This window comes from Neophocaena asiaeorientalis, unplaced genomic scaffold, assembly GCF_003031525.2.
Source record: "Neophocaena asiaeorientalis asiaeorientalis breed wild unplaced genomic scaffold, Neophocaena_asiaeorientalis_V1.1 scaffold31, whole genome shotgun sequence".
In the NCBI taxonomy this organism is placed as follows: Eukaryota; Metazoa; Chordata; class Mammalia; order Artiodactyla; family Phocoenidae; genus Neophocaena; species Neophocaena asiaeorientalis.
This window is the reverse complement of record NW_020175320.1, coordinates 3241646-3262738: the sequence shown is the minus strand read 5'-3', so window position 1 is coordinate 3262738 and position 21093 is coordinate 3241646. Positions and strand designations below refer to the sequence as shown.

The window sequence follows — 21093 nt, the reverse complement described above, 5'->3', positions numbered from 1 at the left end:
ATGTTAAATGTTTTTATCTAGATTTAAATTTCTAAAAAAGAAAATACATGCTTATTTTTGCTTGATTAAAAAATAAATGAATTCCTTTTTTGGGGGGATAACTTTTCTAAGTTGTTTTTATTTCCAGGTTTCAATGTAATTAGGCTACTGAGCGGATCAGCTGTAGCACTGGTTATAGCCCCCACTGTCTTACTGACAATGCTTTCTTCTGCCGAACGAGGATGCCCTAAGGGCTGTAGGTGTGAAGGCAAAATGGTATATTGTGAATCTCAGAAATTACAGGAGATACCCTCAAGTATATCTGCTGGTTGCTTAGGTTTGTCCCTTCGCTATAACAGCCTTCAAAAACTTAAGTATAATCAATTTAAAGGGCTCAACCAGCTCACCTGGCTGTACCTTGACCATAACCATATCAGCAATATTGATGAGAATGCTTTTAATGGAATACGCAGACTCAAAGAGTTGATTCTGAGTTCCAACAGAATCTCCTATTTTCTCAACAATACCTTCAGACCTGTGACAAATTTACGGAACTTGGATCTGTCCTATAATCAGCTGCATTCTCTGGGATCTGAACAGTTTCGGGGTTTGCGAAAGCTGCTGAGTTTACATTTACGATCTAATTCCCTGAGAAACATCCCAGTGCGAATATTCCAAGACTGCCGCAACCTGGAACTTTTGGACCTGGGATATAACCGGATCCGAAGTTTAGCCAGGAATGTCTTTGCAGGCATGATCAGACTCAAAGAACTTCACCTGGAGCACAATCAATTTTCTAAGCTCAATCTGGCCCTTTTCCCAAGGTTGGTGAGCCTTCAGAACCTTTACTTGCAGTGGAATAAAATCAGTGTCATAGGACAGACCATGTCCTGGACCTGGAGTTCATTACAAAGGCTTGATTTATCAGGCAATGAGATCGAAGCTTTTAGTGGACCTAGTGTTTTCCAGTGTGTCCCAAATCTGCAGCGCCTCAACCTGGATTCCAACAAGCTCACATTTATTGGTCAAGAGATTTTGGATTCTTGGATATCCCTCAATGACATCAGTCTTGCCGGGAATATATGGGAATGCAGCAGAAATATTTGTTCCCTGGTAAACTGGCTGAAAAATTTTAAAGGACTGAGGGAGAATACAATTATCTGTGCCAGTCCCAAAGAGCTGCAAGGAGTAAATGTTATCGATGCAGTGAAGAACTACAGCATCTGTGGCAAAAGTACCACGGAGAGGTTTGATTTGGCCAGGGCTCTCCCAAAGCCGACATTTAAGCCCAAGCTCCCCAGGCCGAAGCATGAGAGCAAACCCCCTTTGCCCCCCACAGTGGGAGCCACGGAGCCTGGCCCAGAGACCGATGCTGACACTGAGCACATCTCTTTCCATAAAATCATCGCAGGGAGCGTGGCCCTCTTCCTGTCTGTGCTCGTCATCCTTCTTGTTATCTATGTGTCGTGGAAGCGGTACCCTGCCAGCATGAAGCAGCTGCAGCAGCGCTCCCTCATGCGAAGGCACAGGAAAAAGAAAAGACAGTCCCTAAAGCAAATGACTCCCAGCACGCAGGAATTTTATGTAGATTATAAACCCACCAACACGGAGACCAGCGAGATGCTGCTGAATGGGACGGGACCCTGCACCTATAACAAATCGGGCTCCAGGGAGTGTGAGGTATGAACCATTGTGATAAAAGCGCTCTTAAAAGCTGGGAAATAAGTGGTGCTTTATTGAACTCTGGTGACTATAAAGGGAATGTGGTGCCCCTCTCCCTACCCCTCTCCCTCTCCCTCTCACTTTGCTGGCAAGGTCCTTCCCTGTCCGTTTTAGTACATTCATAATACTGGTCATTTTACTTTCATACATAATTAACCCATTGAAATTTAAATACCACAATCAATGTGAAGCTTGAACTCTGCTTTAATTTAATGCCTATTGTATAAGACCCTTTATTGATTCCATTAATGTCACATTTGTTTTAAGACAAAACTTCTTTCATAAGTAATCCTTCACATCGGCTGTTATTCTCCTTCTGGCAAGACCGAATCTATAGTCCTAGAAGGTTTGCAGTTTATTGGCAAATCAAGGAAAAAGTGAATGATCCCAGGTACTTGGAGCCTGAACTGATTTTAGGTGAGGACTTGATTATAGAACATTTAGGGACAGCCTTAAAACAATGCCTAGCTTAAAAAGAAAACTGCAGAAAACTATTGAAAGATGGTGCTCTGTTAAAGCAGCACCCCGAGCAGTTTCCAGAGGTGTTTGAATTACAGTAAAGCAAGCCTAGGGAAAACTGTTGAAGGGTTAAAATGCTGCAAGTAGACAACTGCAAAATGTGAGGAGACAGTAAAAATACAAAGTTTTAGACCTGAAGCCTTGTCTCTGAAACTCTTCTCTGTAAAAATCAGACTAGAGGTTTCACTGTCAATTTCTTCTAGCCTCCACATTTCTAAAATAAGTATAAATGAATAAATAAGTAGATAAAATAGGCAGGAGGCAGATTTCTCCACTGTTCCTCACCTTAAGGAGTTTTCAGAGATGAGGCTTGCAAATGGGAATGCAGCTTGCTAAATGCATGTGGTTGGAAGCTTACCAAAATTTCTCTTTCCAGCTCTTTTAAGGACCCTAATGTAGGGAGTGGAATTATGAGCTGTCTGTTCTGTTTGGGATTTGTCAGGCTGTCCTGTTGTGTTCCACTCTATGCTCTGCACACACACCAGTCCCCTGATGACTGACACTTCATTCAGAGGTGTAAAGAGAACACATTCCAAGACACGCTTTCCACCACCGACAGCCTCGTTAAAAAGGATAGTTTTGACAACACCTTAATAAACGTATCAAATAAATCTTACGGGACAAAAGACCAACCCCATGGCAGTTGTCTTTTGCTTTTCTGTTGCTGATGTTACAGTGTCCTCTTGTTCACCTATATTGTGAACTCCATTCATCAGTATGATTCTGTACAGACCCTGTTGGCAATCTGCAAGCTGCATGCATGTTTTTATGTCAGTGGTGAAAGTTTATTGCCTGCAGCACAAATATCACAGCTTCTGTATTTAAGTAACTTTGACCACATTTCATTTAGATCTTAGAAAAATGTCTTTAGCCAGTATTCTCTTTCATCCTCCAAAACGAAGAATTCTATTATAGGAACAAAAATCAGGAATTGCAACATTGAGCCCGTTTCATTTAATTTGGCTTGTCAACAAGCTTTATATCGTTAGCCATGCCCCTGTTCTTTCAAAACAGAATCACTGCAGCAAAAAAGAAAAAGTAAATGGCTATTTTTACCAGCATTTTTATATAGTTTGGAGGCTTTTCATATTCTGAGAGGAAAAATCTAGGCAAGTCACCATGAGATATAATTGCAAAGAAGCCAGATTATAAAAATCATACTTTTATAAGCAATAAAGAAAAAGGAACGTCGAAAGTAGATTTCTCAAGGAACTGTACTTTGATTTTTATGAAACCTTAAAATAGATACCAGTTCAGAGAAGCATCACAGCTACAATATATTTGTCCATGTATAACTGTTGGATATACATTTATTAATGGCAAATAGTCACGGATTCCCAATTGATTAATAATGCAGATACTTCCTTACAGTACAGTGAACTGGATGACTGAAACTACCGCGATGTTTTTCACTGAAGTTGTCATTTCACATTTTTCATAAAATGTCAGTAAATACATACTCCATCTAAAAACAAAACTTTCTTTGGTCAGCCTCATTTTTACCTGTACTAAACATGATTGTTTTAATTAAATGCAGTGTTAAAGTGAAAAAGCCCATTTTTATTCTTTGACTTGACCTTCTGCCTCATTTGTCATGGATACCAAATAAATTTAGGCAAGGCATAGTTATATTCATATTTTGAAACTCTTGCAAATACTTGATGCTGTGGTACTGCTAGTATATATAAAATATGTTTGCTGTATTAAAAGTGTTTCTAAAGTTCAAAGCCACTTGGTGTGTTAAGATTACATGAGTGACCAAAATTTTGAAGGTTGGTCATTTTTTAATGCCTAAATTTAACTACATATAAATTTAATAATAGAGAAGAACCAAAATAAAATCCCTTAGATTGTAAAAGCAATTTTGATTCAGTACATGGAATTCCAAAAAAAAAGTCTTTTCCCTCTCTTTGGGAATGAAGCTTCTTTAGTTCTCAGTACATAATTCTTGTAGGTTAGACAATCACTAGTTCGCCACTATAAATTTAACAAAGCCAACTGGTGAATGAATGTTCTGCTCAAAAGTCATCGTCCTCACCATCACCCCATGGCACTTTTTGGACTGCATACCATAAATCTATTCTCATAAGTATTTAAAAACTCATTGCATATTAGAAAAATATAACTGATATTTCATTTTCTATTCCAAATTTATATTAAGTGTCTGACTTTCCTCAAAGGTGACAACAGTTAAATAAGCAGCCTGACCTGTTGAAATACACAGCAGAGATGCATCAATGAAGAACGGATTCAGTCTTTGAATGCTTTACCAGAGAGAGAGGAAATACAGTTTAGTCTCTGAACTGTATGGGTTTTATCCCCAAATTTTTATGAGCCCCGGTACACATAGTGCTACTGCAGCATAGGGCCAGTCTTCCAAGCAATAATTATGCAAGATATATTTCTTTTAAATGAGTTTATATTTTCCAAGGATGTTGACATTACATCTTTTCAAAGAATTTAAACCATTTTTTCTTGATTCGGTGAGTCAACTGCCTAAATAGACAGGCAATGGACTGTATTACTGTGGAGCATCAGTGACCTCCAGTGGCTGGTTAGACTAACCACAGCTATTCAAACATTTTATTTAGTTTTTTTATCCTGAACCCTTATGTAAATGTGGTTTACAACATATGGTTTTCAATCCATGAATCAGATTTTAATTTTATTTCGTTCATCTCCCTTGGAAACATGTTATAGTACAATTTTTTAAGTTATATTTTGTATATTGACTTATTTAGTAATGCCCAGAGGCCACAGAACTGGAACTAAGGGCTAGAAATAAGTGTCCAAAGATGAAGAGCAAGTAATAATGCAACAAAAATCGATAAGACATATTTTTTAAGTATTTATAATCATCAACATCGGCCAAATATTCTGATATTTTCATTAAGTGAGAATATTTTCCATAGGCAGGATACTGAAATATAATTTAATAAGTTGGGGAAAACAAATTTCAATATTAATACTGAAAGAACCAGCATCAGTTGTTTACCAGTCAGGAGTGTCTGAGCTGTGGAGTGAGTGAGGCCTCCCCATCCAGCTCTGGAACTCTCCAGTTTGTTATCATGCCAGTGACCTGTGCTTTGCCCCAGCGCTCTCTCCCTCCCTCCCCCTTTCCAGTCAGCTGAACACTGTTCTATTAGGCTCTCTGACAATGATGTTACAGTCTAAGAGGTGATGATTCATAGATAATGAAATTATGCTCTCCTTCTGGGGAAGGATAATGCAGAGTCAGATTTGTAGATTTGGTAAGGATTTTCAGGATGCTGTAGGTGCATGAAATACCTTCTCTTCCCTTGATATTTACCAAGAAGAGAACTCAACTAGCTTATTTAAAGTGTGGATTAAACTAGCATCAGAAACAGCATCAGGCCATGAAGCCTAAGACAAAATGAGTTCCAGACATGACAAATGAGAACTGAGAAATGAGAAATGAAAAATTCAGAAACTGTGTTGCCTCTTTTATTCCCTTTTCCCTGGATTCTCATTAGAATCTGGATTTTATGCAAACCCATGGAATTTTGCTATACTTGTATTCTCTTAGCTACCTACATCAAAAATCAGAGGCAGCTGGAATAAACCATGAACACAAAAAGTAATATCAGTGGATTTTAATTACAAATGTTGTAAGAGAAACAGAACTGATGAAAGGCGAATAGGTTGTATTAAATGACTCTTGAAAACTAGTAAGATAATACACAGGTGAAAGTAAGACTTTCTAGAATCTAACATCATAATAGCCTATAGAATTGGACCCACTTTTGCCTACTCTTCAAAATCATTGTTGATTTTTGCACAGTTGGGTAGAATACAGTAGAAATATTACAGAGAAAATTTATATAAAAAGATACTATGATTCTTTTGATTTAAGGAACATATCATGGCCATGTAAATAATAGAGTATGGGCCTTAGATTCAAATTTCTCTGACACTTGCAAATCATATAATCCCGAGGAAATTCCTCAGCTTTTCTGAACTTGAAGTTACTCATCTGTAAAACGGGCAAAATTATTGACTTCATATGGTTACTGGGAGGACAAAATGTGAGCAACACTTTGTAAACTCTAAAATGGCAACTATCTATTATTTTCAAAAAGTATTTAGTGAGATAATCAGTTATGTTTGCCAGTGTTCTATGTTTGGCCTGGGTTAAAAAGACATTACTAACCTCTATGTAACAGAAGCCTAAATCCACTTTACATTAATATGAATTCTGAGACTTGGCTGTGAGTCTATAACTTAATTTGTCTTTGACGTTTATTTTCCATAAAAAGTTTCTTCCATCCCATATCAATAATGACTGCAATGTACAATAAACATAAATAGACACCAACCAGAGCTTATCAAACTAAATCAAAATTCTAATTGGGTCCCAAAAAAGATCATTATAGAAAAGGTTTTCAATTAACATAGGTTACTTGCCCTGCCCCTCTTCAGTATCACTATTTTGAGCCCTTGTCGACTTTATACCTTATAAATACAACATTTATGGCAAGATAACGTCATTATTGAGCAAAAAGTAATTGCTTTTAACATGTTACAGTGGGATTAGCACATATTCCAGGTATCGATTACATGACATCTATTCTGTTGTTTCTTTTTTTTCCCCCAATGAAAGATTATCCAAAATTTCCTCCTAGTATAGAAATTACTATTAACTTTACCAGTTATTACTGTTGAAAATCACTGGATTAAAAAAAAGTAGCATAAAAATACAAAGCCTTTTTTATGAGTTATAGCCTATTCATTTATGCAAAATTAAATACTTAAGAGTACTCTTTTTGGGCCTTCCAACAAAAAAATGACCAGTGTAATCAAAAATCTCTCTCTACTGGACGTAGCTTTTCTTACCAAGTATGATGTAGCAGACGTATTTCCAAAATTCTTATAATTTAAGTAGAAAACCATCCTCTTTGATAGCTGAGTTCCTATGAAATCTCTTGAGGACAGAGAGAGGATGATGGTTTTTCAGTGGAAAAAGCATTTTTTAATTTTATTCTGCTTTACCTTCGTAGGATTATTGTTATATGTTCTTGAGTTAGGTCTCCTGAACATGTGAGGAGAATTTCAGGAACACAGAGAGAACAAGACTATCTGGGTCACAATGTAAGACCAAGCAGAGGGAATCTATTTAGCAACTGTACTTTCTAATAGCAGAAACTCCATATGCAATAATAATCCATTTTATTGAAAAAAAAAGAGAAAAAAAGAAAAAGAGCTTCTCTCTAAACCTACCCAGCAAATGTTGTAATGCAAATTGATAACTCTTTTGATAATTCTTTATACCTTATTTTCAGGGACTCCCATTTCCTCCTGACCCAGGAAAAAATTTCAGTTATGCTTTTATCCCACTCTTAAATTGTTGTTCTCTACTTCCTATGTCACACAAAAAAGGTCTTGCCTCATATAAATCAACACAATTGGTCATCTTACTCAAAGGAGAATCCTATCTTCAATAAAAAAAGTTAGACCATAAAACAAAATGTAGGGCTTCCCTGGTGGCGCAGTGGTTGAGAGTCCGCCTGCCGATGCAGGGGACGCGGGTTCGTGCCCCGGTCTGGGACGATCCCCCATGCCGCGAAGCGGCTGGGCCCGTGAGCCATGGCCACTGAGCCTGCGCGTCCGGAGCCTGTGCTCCGCAACGGGAGAGGCCACATCAGTGAGAGGCCCGCGTACCGCAAAAAACAAAAACAAAAAAGTGCTTCTTGTCATTAAGTTTGATCTGCTGTACTCTCTGAAAAAAGGAACATGATTTTTGATGCGGTCAACCACCATCTCACAAGAATGTTTAAAGGAAACTTGTAGGACATACCATGTTGATCTTGAAGTAGTTGAGTGACTTTAAAGTCTCTGATAAACCTGTGATAACTTACCACAGTGAAAGAGGTTTAAAAACTAACTTGACACTTTAGGATCAGTGTTGGCTTGTTTTTCATCAATTTATGAAAGGGATTCTGCAAAATTTGTATGAAATTTTAAAGTTAAAAGGTATAAATATTTGGTTGGAGTACTGCCATTTACCCTAAGGAAGGTTAGGTAACATCACTGAATTACAATTAAAATGGAATAATTAAAGATCTGTTTAATATGGCACAGGACATATTATATACATAAGTATTCTGTGTTTTCCACCAAGCTAGACATGTTTTAGATGCTTAGGGGAAAAAAAGAATCCATGTCCTTCCTATAGGATTATTCACATTTTATCACATATTTGTTTACGTGTATGTGTATTTTTGTGTAGTTGACTTATTATGTGCCAGGAATGTGTGTATAGTTCTTTTTTTTTAATATAAGAACAGAGTCCCTATATTGACTCTGTTCTCTGATAAATTTCATCTATTAATCTTAAATCTTGTCCCTCTTTATAGGACTGCCCTAAAATAATTCATACCCTACCCACACAAGGCTTCTCAAGCCAAATTATACACCTCCAGCTCCATTAGGAAATGATTTCTAGTAAGTTACCATTAGGATATCCCTCTGCTAGTTAAATTCTGATCTGCTGGTGTAGTCATCTTCCCAGCCTGTGGCACTCACTCCAGCCTATTTTATGTCGTTAAAAGGCAACATGCACTTAGCCCTATGGACTTTTACAAGGAGGACTGAGTAGTAAAATGTAAAAATCTACATATTTTTATGGGCTTCACTTTGGTTGTTTTTATGGTTGAACACACAGAGATGTGCGGGGTCTTAGTTTACACTGAAATGCAAAACCATTAAGCTAGCTATAAATTAAAAAGAAAAGGTCAAGATAGACAAAAAAAAATAGAGTCTAAAGATCATGTTATTTATTTCTTAATCTTAAAAATAATACTAAATAATGAACATCCTGTATTTCACTTTCCTGACATCTGTTTTACCCTCCAGGTTTCCCATCATATTCTCGAATTTAAGCTTCACGTTTCTTACATTTTCCCACTTCTAACACAGAGGTTTCTTTTGTTTGTTTTTTAGTTGTTTTGTTTTGTTTTCTGCCTGCAGATCTTTTCCCAATGCTTTTGTTGTATCATTTTGCCTGCTTTTCTAGACTCCCCACTCAAATTTTGATCCTGTCAGAAAGTCACAGGGTAATTCATCAGTTTTGTGATTGGATTGATCAGACAAACGGACTGGGTTTGTCTCTAGGGTGCAATCTAGTCAGGTCTGGGATGTGTGCCTTCTGTCTTCCCTGCCTCCATTCCCATGCCTTTTCTCCACTTAGGATTATCCATACTGAAATTCCTCCATCCAGTGCTACCTAGGGCTCTCTTGGTTCCTTACTCCTTACCCAATATGTATCCCCAGATCTCAACTAGCATCATTATCGATTCCAAGGACACTTACACCTAAATGGGGATAAAAACCTTTTGCTAAAGGTGAGAAAGTCATATACTGAGAGCAGGGGTTATGCTTCGAGGGCAAAAGTGCTTTGCAAGCACCTCTGAAATTATCCTACAGAGAAACCTCTGTATTTTTCTCAAACATGAAGTTGGGCCTTCCCAAAGGAACCAAGGCAGGACAAATAATCCATGTTTCATTCAGTAAACTATAGTTTGAGAAATCTCTTCAGTGAATTACCATTATACACAGGCTTTCTCCTTAGTTTTTCTCCACGGAGAGACAATATTGTATATAATTAAAAATGTGGGCTATGGAACCAGGATGAACCAGTTTGAATTCTGGTTCTGGGATTTAATAACTGCAAAATCTTGAGTGTTAGCTTCTTCATCTTAAAAATAAAAATGTGTAAAATAATATAATCATCACAGGATTGTCACAACAGGGCAAAGAATCAGCATTTCTTGAATATTTTTATGTACTTTGTTTTGGCACATTGCATATATTATTTAATTTAATACTCATAAAGTTCCTAGATGATTAAATAAGATGACTTAGATAAAATCCCTTAGTATAAAGCTTGGTACATAATCGTAACCTTCTCCTTTATTTGCTCTAATTGCTAAAAATTTCAGTATAACAGAATGCTTTAATAGCTGTATTCCACTATCTATTTTTACATGAAATAACAAACAGACATCTGGCAGACTTTCAAGAAATAGAATCTTAACTGCCATAAGCTCAGGGGCAACTGGGCACATGATTAATACTGAAGAGTAATGTGGTACATAAGACCAAAATCCTAAACCTCCCATCAAAGCCCAACTACATCCCTACCTTTATTTCCACATTATTCCCCATGCTCTAACACTGAAGTGCTTTCCTACCTCTGTTCTTTTGCTCAAGCTATTTCCTTTGTGAGAAATGGCTTTCCTCTCCCAAGTTCTCCTGTCAATCTCTGAGTCTTCTTATAACAGATCCAACTCAAATTCTACTCATTCTAGAAGTCTTCTTAATCTTGCTTGCCCTTCCCTGTTTTCCATGATATTTTGTATGTCTACTGGAGACAATATCACAGGCTGCCTTATGTGAGAGTTATTAATGTGTTTTCATACCCTTTTTGAGGAAAGGGACCATCTCTTCTTCCATCCAGTGGTGATTGGTTATAGAGTTTTATTCATAGTAGATGTCTGTTGAACTGATTTTCTGTTAATTATTATAAGGTTATTGTCAACTTTTTTTTTTTTTTTTTTTTTGCGGTACGCGGGCCTCTCACTGCTGTGGCCTCTCCCGTTGCGGAGCACAGGCTCCGGACGCGCAGGCTCAGCGGCCATGGTTCACGGGCCCAGCCGCTCCGCGGCATGTGGGATCTTCCCGGACCGGGGCACGAACCTGCGTCCCTTGCATCGGCAGGCAGACTCTCAACCACTGCGCCACCAGGGAAGCCCTACTGTCAACCTTTTATTTATATAGTCTGCATGTACATTTTTTTGTTTTTATTTTATATGTACTTTCTCACATATAAAGTTTTCTCATTTATCAGTAAACTGGTTTCAAAAATTATTCTTACAAAATACGGTTTTTAAGAATCACGTTCAGATTTAAGTTGCTTCTATGTTGTGAATAATCTAACAACAATTTTTCTTTGACAGTTACCAAGGGTATGACCATTTTAGCTGGCATGTTAAAGTTACTAAGAACTAAAAAAAAATGTGGGACAAAGAAAGAATATTTCATTCAAAGAATGAATACATCTTGATTTCAGCAAAGGTTGGGTAGTCAGCTTTTGTTGTAAAAGCCATACATCTGTGACTACTCCTTGTTCACTGCCTCTTGGGAAAGGTCCTTTTCTCTTTAGCTTCATATCTTCTCATCCCATGCCTAGTGCCACAAGGCTTCTGCTTTAGACACACTCCAAGGCCTCTCCTCCCTTCCCAAAGTGGCTACCCTATACTATCACAGAGACCAAGTCAGAGGTCTTTGGCTTTCTGATTATATACATTTTCAAAGTAACTATTCTACTGAAGGTTTCAAACATCAAATACTAAGAAGGTGACAATTAGAAATGCTCATTATTTGTTTACCTCCTGAACACTGATTTTGCAGAAGGCACAATTGATTATAGAGGATTGAAGTGTCTGCCGTTTGCTGGGTTTCTCCTTTCCTACCTTCTGTCCATCCTCTTACTCCTTTTCCCTGAATTTTTCTCTCTCTCTCTCATCACCACTTAAAATATCTTTCAATTTTTCCCTCTATCCAACTTTATTGATAAGTCAATCTATACTATACTTGACTATGCACCTACTGACTGGGTTAAGAGGAAAATACTAATGGGTTTTTTTTTCTCTTAGAAAAGCAATAATTAAGATGACACAGTCTAATAATTTAATTTAAAAGGGAGCCAAAAATCTATTTGTATTCAATAGCTTTTTTCAGTTCTATAAATGAAGAACTATAATTTTGTAAACTGTAGTTTAATTTCAGAGATAGCAGTTACATCCCCCCTGAATATATATATATGTATATATATTTTTAAAATATTTATTTATTTATTTATTTGGCTGCACTGGGTCTCAGCTGGAGTGTATGGGATCTTTAGTTGCGGCATGCATGCGGGATCTAATTCCCTGAGCAGGGATCGAACCCAGGCCCCCTGCACTGGGAGTGCGGAGTCTTAACCACTGCGCCACCAGGGAAGTCCCTCCCCCTGAATATATTTTTAAGTCACATTTTAATCGTGATTTGTAAAGGCAGGGCAGATTTGTAGAACATCCAAGTATTCCTTTAAATGTGAGGTATCACTCAGACTCTGGACTGTGGTAATCTTTGCCATCAATGGAGCAGATTCATTTTTGGAACATATGTAATAATACGAGAATTGAAATGAAACCTTCATTTAGTCATAAAACTTGTAGCTATGAGGGTTTTTGAGAACCTTGCAGTCCATTTTCTCACCTTCTATTTGAAACTCTAAGCTAATTTAATTGTATTTTTAATGATCTTCCAAGGACTGCATTCCTTAGTCCCTCTCTTAGTTATCCATTTCAGGGTTTTACTATAAACACTGCATCAGTTTTTACCTCTAATCTATATCTCTCTTGCTTAAGATATACCCAGTGGTTACTTTAATTTTAAAAAGAAATTTTTTTGTTTCCATTCTTATTTAAAAGAAAGAAACATAAGAAGTGGTCGAGTTCTGGTTTTATTTTTAATCTTCAGTATTGGAATCTGCTTGGTCTAGCTCAGGTAGAGGGCCCTGGGCTCCATGGCGTATAGTTTGAAACGATGAAATACCACTGTTCTGAAACCGGCACTAATCTACTATAGATTCAAGAAATTCTGTGTTGGTTAACAGCTGAATGAAAGGAACTCAGTGCTTAACTAACCTATAACCAATCACATAGGCAAGAAGTTTCCAGCAGGATGTATTCAGCAGTTTTCAATGCCAGGCTCACAAATTATACTTCCAGAGGTCAAATTTGCATGTAACTCTTTGAACCACAACTACCTCCTCATACTCAACTCAGTTTTAACATCTAGCAGTGTGCTGTGCAGAAATAATCAATGGTTAAATTATTCCCATTTTGTTGGCTCGGTTCACAGTAGCCCACTGATTAGTTAAAAAAAAAAAACCAAACTATGTGATCTTCAGTTGTATTTCAACTGTACCCAAGTGCAGATGCCATCTCTGGTAATATGACAAAACAGATTTAAGTTTACAAATGTTTCTGTGTGCTCCAATCACAGCACGCATCCTGCAGTAACTATACTGTAGTGCAAAGTGTTGTAAAAAAGTGCAACTGAGTTTCCTGGAGAATCACTTTAGAGTTAATTAAACCTTCTCCACCTGTAATTTAAGAAAAAAGAAAAAGCCCAACACTCCTAAAGACTATGGGGGAAAGGCAGTTTAAGAAATAGAAGTCCTCTGTTTTTCCAGGGATGTACGCTACAAGGCAGACAGCTACACCACAGTAGAGGGACAACATTTCCTCAGCTGATTCGGTTAATTAAAATGCACAGTTACAACAGGCTTTCTTAGAGCCTGCAGCTGAATGACTGAAGTCTCCATTTTCCTACAGTGTCACACAGAACGTGAAGAGGCAAACATACTGCCCGAGCACAATTTGACTCACTAAAATCCAGCACTCTAAACACGAAATACATCTCTCAGGCACATTTTAAAAGACGTATTATCAAGATTTATGGCACAAGGATAGAAATAATTTGCAGTTAGGCAGGACCAAGAGAATATCCTAGGTTCCTCTCAAAGTAGTTTTAAGTAAAATTTATAAATAAATCTTATACAAATAAATTTCTGCACTTTCAATGCAGAAATCGTCAACTCTTTACTTTCAAATGTATGGAATGTGAATCTGACAAACAGCCCGTCTGCTGCTAGAATTTATGAGTGATATGAAAAATCAAAGGCCACAAAAGCTGTTTGTCACATGAACTGCAGAACGCAATACCAGTCTGCAGGGCTCATTTGCAGAACTCATGATGAGCATGGGAGGAGGGGATGCTAACAGCTGCAGCCTTGACTGCACTACCGTGCCAGCCAGAATTCAAGCCGCGTGAGCTGGGTATGGGTGAAAGAGAGGGCCAACAAATGAAAAAAAAAGAGCGAAAAAAAAAGAAGAGGTTTTTATATCTAAGTTTTTATTAAATCAGTACATCAGTGTGCACAGATGAATACCTGCAGAACCAGTTCAAGACAGATGTGGCCTGCAGGTATTCAAATTAAATCTGTTCATGGAAGACTACATTTATTTCCTGCTATGGAAGAGATATTACAGCCTTTGAATCAGACTAGCAGCATGGCATCGTGTCAGTTTCCTCATCTGTAAACTGGGAATGGTGCTTCACATCTCAGGGCAATTTCAAGAATAAATTGAGATAACATGTTTGTGGGCACAGCAAGTAATAAGTTATTCTCATCTCTCTCATGAGGTGTTTTCACAACGCAATGAGTTGATATGAATGGGAAAGTGAAAGTTCCCATATTAACCATATAAATTAAGAAGTCTGCAATCTATAGAAAATGATTAAATATTCCTGGAGCTTAATTAATAAGTCATTAAATCAAACTCAAACAGGGCTTACCAAAAATCTGAAAACCCTCTATTAATATCCATTAATGGAATTGTTGTATTAAGTTTTGTTCTGTAACAATTTTGCTTAGAACCACAACAAAAAATTTTTGATCTTAGTATTGTCCTTTTCTAATAATTCAGCATCATTTCCTTTTCATAAACATTACTTGAAGAACTGACTCCATTACCTTTCAGATGTCTCTTTAAAATCTGCTCTAACGTCTGTCTGTATGTCTCTCTTTTTTTTCATTTTTGTACCCCAAACATGGACATATCACATCCCCCCCAACACTCGGTACTAAAGGGAACATGCTATTACTATTGGAACAAATAAAATAGTCTATATAACTTAGCACCTAATTCATTTCTAGTGGGAAATAATTTAGGCGTTTGGAAGAAAGGAACACATTATTTATGTTTTCAAAAATTTCAATTGAGTCTGTGAAATAATGGTTGAATTATTCAAAGCAGTTTATCCAAAAGTTACAATAAAAGATTTCAATGGATATTTATTAAGCACCTACTACATGCAGGCATGCAAGTGGATTTTTGTCTTTACTCAAGGCAAACAAAACATAACAGATGGCAAAGGATATTTGAAATTTGGAGTCATTTCATCAGGAAAGACATTTAATTAGTTGACTGGTTTTGGAAAGTCACTTGTTCATAAAGCATTGAGTTTTCTCTTTTCAGGAGAGAAATTTGATACGTGCCCTTCACTGGAGACATGATAATAATTAGTTCTTTTTAAAGATTTTTGAAAAGAGCAGAGATGAAAAGAGCTGTAAGAGTTTCAAAATGACACAAGATCTGTGAAGTGGTAGATAGTTAACACAAACCTCATACAGCTGTTATGTGGATTCTTAGTTAATCAGTTAGTTAATGACTTTTAAGTGTAAAATCTTATTAGACTTTTGTTCTTATACTTTAACACATATGAGAAAAAAATTACTGTCTGAAATTAAAAACTGACTATACCATTCTAACATATTGGATCTTTCCATGACATACCTTCAAGATGTTCTTTCCTAGTCTGATTTTTTTTTTTTCCAGACAACTCCTAAAAAGCCTTTCTAGACCCTGATCCCCTACCCCTTTATTTTTCAGTATTGCCATTGGCTTCCAGTTAGCACTAAGCATAGAACTGAAAAATCCCCATGACAAGGTATTTTGTGTAATAAGGTGTTATTTGATGACAATGGCATCAACTGTTAAACATGCTATTTAAATGCAGTTTTGTACCTCAATACAGCAGCGGAGGGGCAAAAAAAAACTGTTGGGTAAATCTGAAAGAAAGTGAACAAGGGAAGGAGTTGAAAATCCAATGATAACTACCTTGCTCTTTGGAAATAGTGACTAATTTCTCTCCTGCATGCTGGGAATTTGAGAAAGGATGGCAGAGGCATAACTAGTTTGGCAATATTCTACTATGTGGGAGACATTTCTATAGCTTAAACAAAGATTATGGTTGACATACAATATACACAGAGAAAAGTGCACGTATTATCAAGGTTATCCAAGCCAAATGGATACTGGGCAATCCTGTGTTCTCTACAACCAGATCAAGAAATAGAAGATTCCCAGAACTCCAAAAGGCCCCTCTGTTTCCTCCAATCACTAGCCCTATTTCCAAGGGTAACAACTCCTGTTAACTCTAACAGCATTAGGATAGCTTCATCGGGCTTGGTACTTTATATAAATGGAATCATAAAGAATGTACTCTCTTTTGAGTCTTGCTTCTTTCTGGTGACATTATCTTTTATGAGATTCATCCATATTGTGAAGTGTCATTGTAAATCTACAGATTTCTAATTGTGGTCCCTCCACCCCTCCCTCACCCGTACACACACAGATTTAACCCTTTTATTCAAAGAATGGCCAAGGATCCCTGTACTGGGAAGTCCTTGATGAACTTCATGGGAGACTCAAGAATTGCTAGTGAATAATGTCCTCCTGTCTCTTTTTCTTTTTTTCTTTTTGCATCAGTAAATATAATGCAATCTCCAATTATTTTGCACTTTAAAAATCTGGTCATGGAGAGAACCAGGTCTAAGGAGCACACTGAGGTAACCATTTTTTTCAGTAGCCCTTGTTTTCAGCCCTGAATCCCCTACTCAGCTATCCTTACCAGCAAAGCCCTCTGTCCCTGTCCTTCAGCTCCTAGAAAGCCTGCCCTACTCTAGCGGCTGTATAAAAAAACAATTGGGTAAACTACTTCACACCAAGGTGTTAATGCCTAAATCCTTAGCTCTCTAAGGTCTGGCCCCAGGACAGTGCTGTGACACAGAAGCCCAGTTACTCTCCGATTACTCTCTAATGGGGTCTCTGGTAGAGCTGCAGTTATTGACTTGTGCTATAAGGTTCCTTTACACTGAAGGACTCTAAGAAACAGATTGGTGGCATCTGATGCTGTTTTTACTATTAGAGCATTACTGAAACTATTATTTCACTACATCACACAGTGTTCTCTTTATGAGAGTCCGTGGGGGAAGGGAGACTACTTCTACTTCTTCTAATTAACTTTATTTTAAAATACATAGCTATTCATGCAACTGATCTTGCCAATGCCATCCCCTGCACTTCCCCCACCTCTCTCCTGCTAAAAATACCAAAAAATAAGAGACAAACACTTCTAACAAATGTTAAGAAATTTATAACTCGTCTTTTTGGTCTACCTTCCTCACCCTTGATTTCATCTTTTTCTTATGTTCTCTTTTTAAATGTCTTTAATTTTTTAAAAACCCTGATGAATTTAGGGAGAATATAGATTAATTTGATGAAATACGCTATCCCTTAAGAAAAATTTTTCAGTCCCTGACATTAGACCAAGCTGGACAACTGAGGGATGTATATTTTAGGCAGAGGGCTCTTCCAGCAATTTCTAAGTTACACCCCATTGGGTGGCTGTGATCAGAAAGAATGCAGGAGCTTATTTCTGAGGCACTGGATGGTATCGTGCCTTACGCAACATAGGTTTTTATAAAGCTTTACTGAATGCATTGACTGAAGGTATTTTCCATCAAGTGAAGTGGACAGGAATGAGAGAATGTCTAGGAAAAATGTAGATCAAGAACAGAATAAAAGATAAATGTACTTGTGAGAAAACACAGAGCTGAGTTTTCAAGAGAGTGGAACTGTTACTATATGTGATATTTTGCAACTCCTAGTCCATTCTTATTTTCAAGGCTCTCAGAGTTCTACCTGGGAAGATTTGATTAATGCATTATTTATTTGAGTCACTGATTTATGGAGCTTAACCATAAGATACAGCACAGCTCATTTTCTTTCTAATATTTATATCTACAGGAATAATACCACAATGAGGGGGGGTGTTCTACCCTTGACTAGTAATCCACAGAAGCAATCACCCAAACTGATAATATTGAAAATATTAAACAACAATCTGTTACTTACTCCCTTCATTGCTAGGATCCCACTATTTAAGTACAACAATTCCCAGAAACTAAGTGATAATCTATAAATCATACCACAAAATGATCTAGGACATATCCCAGTGAAATGTTTTCTGTGAAATGGGGAGGAAAAGATGTCAAATGTGGATCTCTTAATTCCTGTATTAATTTTTAGATCAAAGAAATAATTCCAGTTCAGATAAATTAAAATTGTGGCTTTTTTTTCTTTTCTGTTAAAGCTATTTGATTTTGACACTCTAGAAAAAAAGCATATTGCCTTGCAAAAAATACAAATTTATTATCAGAGATTGTGTGAGATTAGCAAAAATTATAATATATATTGATGATATTTCTAAGGTTTTCAATGGTACCACTCAGTAATGTAACAGAATAGTCATATTTAAGTAATTTTTATTTATTCCAGTATAGTTTGCCAAATTCAAAATAAATTTGTTTAGAAACTATCATTCCTGAAGATACCATGGTAAACATTCCCTTTAAAAATTACTAAATCCAATATAAAAATTAGGACGTATTAGGTTAAATTTTTTGTTGCTGTTGTTCAGCAGTGACTATAGAATTAAACATGACTGGAGTACCACTGTGTATATTTCAAATGCTCATAATGTACAAAAATGAACATCCAGCAGGCTTGCTGGACCCTGGCAGCCTCCAATTTGACAAGGCCTGCATGCCCAACATGCACGTAAAAAGATCTCTCTCAAATACTGTGTGATTCTAACAATGTGTGCAGAGAGGAATGGATACTGAAACTATGAAATGGAAAAGCATTTTACTAGATTTCTGAGTGGTTCAGAATCCAGGCCCCCAAACCAGACATTGCATAGTGAACTTGTCACATCACAGCTCAGAAACTTCTAACACCTCCCCAGGACTGGTCTCAATCTGGGCTCAACCTACTCTTGCAGCTTCTCTCGTGCAATTACCCTTGTACCACTGTGCTCCAATAAAACCACAACTTACCATTCTTTGAGCATCTCCCTCAAAGCCCACCACTAATTTGTTTACATTTTTCTTCTCCTTGGAACATTCCTTTTTTGCCAAATTCATCTTACATTTTATGACCAAAATCAACTCTTTCAAGAACTATCAATATTTTCTGATTATTATAGCTGGAGGTATTTTTCTTTCTCCCTCAACTTCAATTGTACATTATTATTATTGCTATTACAATTATTTACTTCTATAGCCATTATTATTTTCTAACTTGTGTTATATTTTGTTATGTCTAAGATATATTATCTTCCTTACAGGGAAATTTAACAGGGAGGAAACATGTCTTACGTGGGTTTTTTGTTTGTTTGTTTTTGTATTCCAAACATGCTTAAGGCAGGATTTAAGATATAGTATATGCTTAATAAATGTCTTTAGTGAACTAATGTGTGAATAAATGAATGTCACACTTGTGGGAGTCGTGCTGAAACTCTAGTATGTTAAACAATAGATTCTTATTCCCTTACCCTTGCAAAAATATTCATAAGAGGTTTGGGATACAGTTCATACCATAAAACATTACACTTCATATATTTCATATATTTTCAACAAATGTTTACCATTTATAGTTATGTGAATGACCCTACATAGCAAAAGAAGCATTAGAAATATAAAAGTGTCATCCTATAAATTATAAAATCATTCTTGAATTCTAAGCAGCTTAATTGCCACATACAAAATTTATATTGAGCTGCAACCTGGGAGGGCTCTGAATGATGGGCATGGAAGGAGCTTTCAGAGATTTTGCATGGTGCAGTAAGTTGGCTATTAACCCATCTTACAGTAAAGAAATTGAAGTGTAATCACAAAGAGCTAGAATTTGAATCCTGATTTGTCTATCTGGGTACTTATAGTCCCTGAACAATAAACTCTCTGAATGCTAACTTCCCTCTGAATAGATGGGATGCTTATTTCTATACAAGTCATTTTGCTCTACTGCATAGTATTTACCACAAGACACTGTCAGCTTTTTCCATAATATTTTCTTTCAAAAAAAAGTACAAAAACACAAAACTACCTCTTTTGAAAGGCTTACTATGAGGCACTATGCTAAATGCTTCCCTTACATATTTAATTCCTACAGCAACCCCGTGAGATAAGCATTGTTTACTCATATTCCAAGATAGGGAAACTGAAACATAGAAACTTAAAGTCATAAGCTCAAAATCAGTTTCTGTTTTGTTTCTACTAGTGCTTCTAGTGTTATTGGAAACTACTACTTCTAAGGACAGGAAATGGAATTTAAACTCAAGTCTTTCTTATTCCTGAATCCAAGTTCTTAACTATTCTATTTTATTGCCTTTTATTCATTTTTACTAATCCTTAAATATGTTTTTTTTTCCTAAAAAGAAAATTGGATTACTTGAAGCTTTATTTAGAATATGTAGCTTATCATGGGAAACATGTAACACTAAACTTGAAAGCAATCTAGAGGAGTGGTGGGAGAGGGATTAAGAGATGGGCTCATCTCACCTGGTCTGACTAAGCTGTTTACATTTTTCAGAGGTCCCATCTCCAAGCCCAGCCTCAAATGACAGTGCACCTGGACCCATCCCAGGGCCATTTAGATAAACAGAACATACATCAGGGAAGCAGTCAGTGCCCTTAACGAATTGGCTGGCTTGCTTCTCATCCCAAATCAGTGACTTACAGCAGCTAAGCGTAATGTGGGAAACGAGTCAATATCTTCCAGCATGTTGAGGCTATTTCCTCCCCCCAATATTTTTAAGCACAAGACAGGTGCAGAAATCATTTCAGCTGCCACTGGAGGGGGGCACAGCAGCTGTCACACGGTCATACAGCGGCAGAAGTCTTTGCTAAGATTCAAAATGAAAAGAATACTCATTGTAATTGAAACTATGCAGGGGACAAAGCTTCCCAGATGCACACAAGAGTTCTGAAGGTTTGAAAAGGGACAGATGCCACTTTCATACTCAAGCTAAGACATACCCCATTTCAACAGCTCATGAGGAGGTACAATCAAGTCTTCAGAGAGAAAAGACATAAGCAACACATCTGTAGCATCCACA

At 36.9% G+C, this 21093-nt stretch overlaps 2 protein-coding genes across 2 annotated transcripts in view; one reads left to right on the top strand and one right to left on the bottom strand.

Annotated features, from left to right (window-relative positions):
- CTNNA3 (catenin alpha 3) overlaps positions 1-21093 on the bottom strand; it is a 1528699-nt gene that overhangs the window by 886624 nt on the left and 620982 nt on the right. The gene's annotated exons all lie outside the window — the stretch shown is intronic.
- Positions 1-21093, top strand: part of LRRTM3 (leucine rich repeat transmembrane neuronal 3) — a 173923-nt gene that overhangs the window by 397 nt on the left and 152433 nt on the right. Inside the window, exons 2-3 of the mRNA XM_024765511.1 lie at positions 128-1659; positions 8595-8682. Of these exons, the coding sequence (XP_024621279.1) occupies positions 128-1659; positions 8595-8669 (1607 nt within the window). The 3' untranslated portion in view covers positions 8670-8682. The remainder of the gene's footprint in view (positions 1-127; positions 1660-8594; positions 8683-21093) is intronic.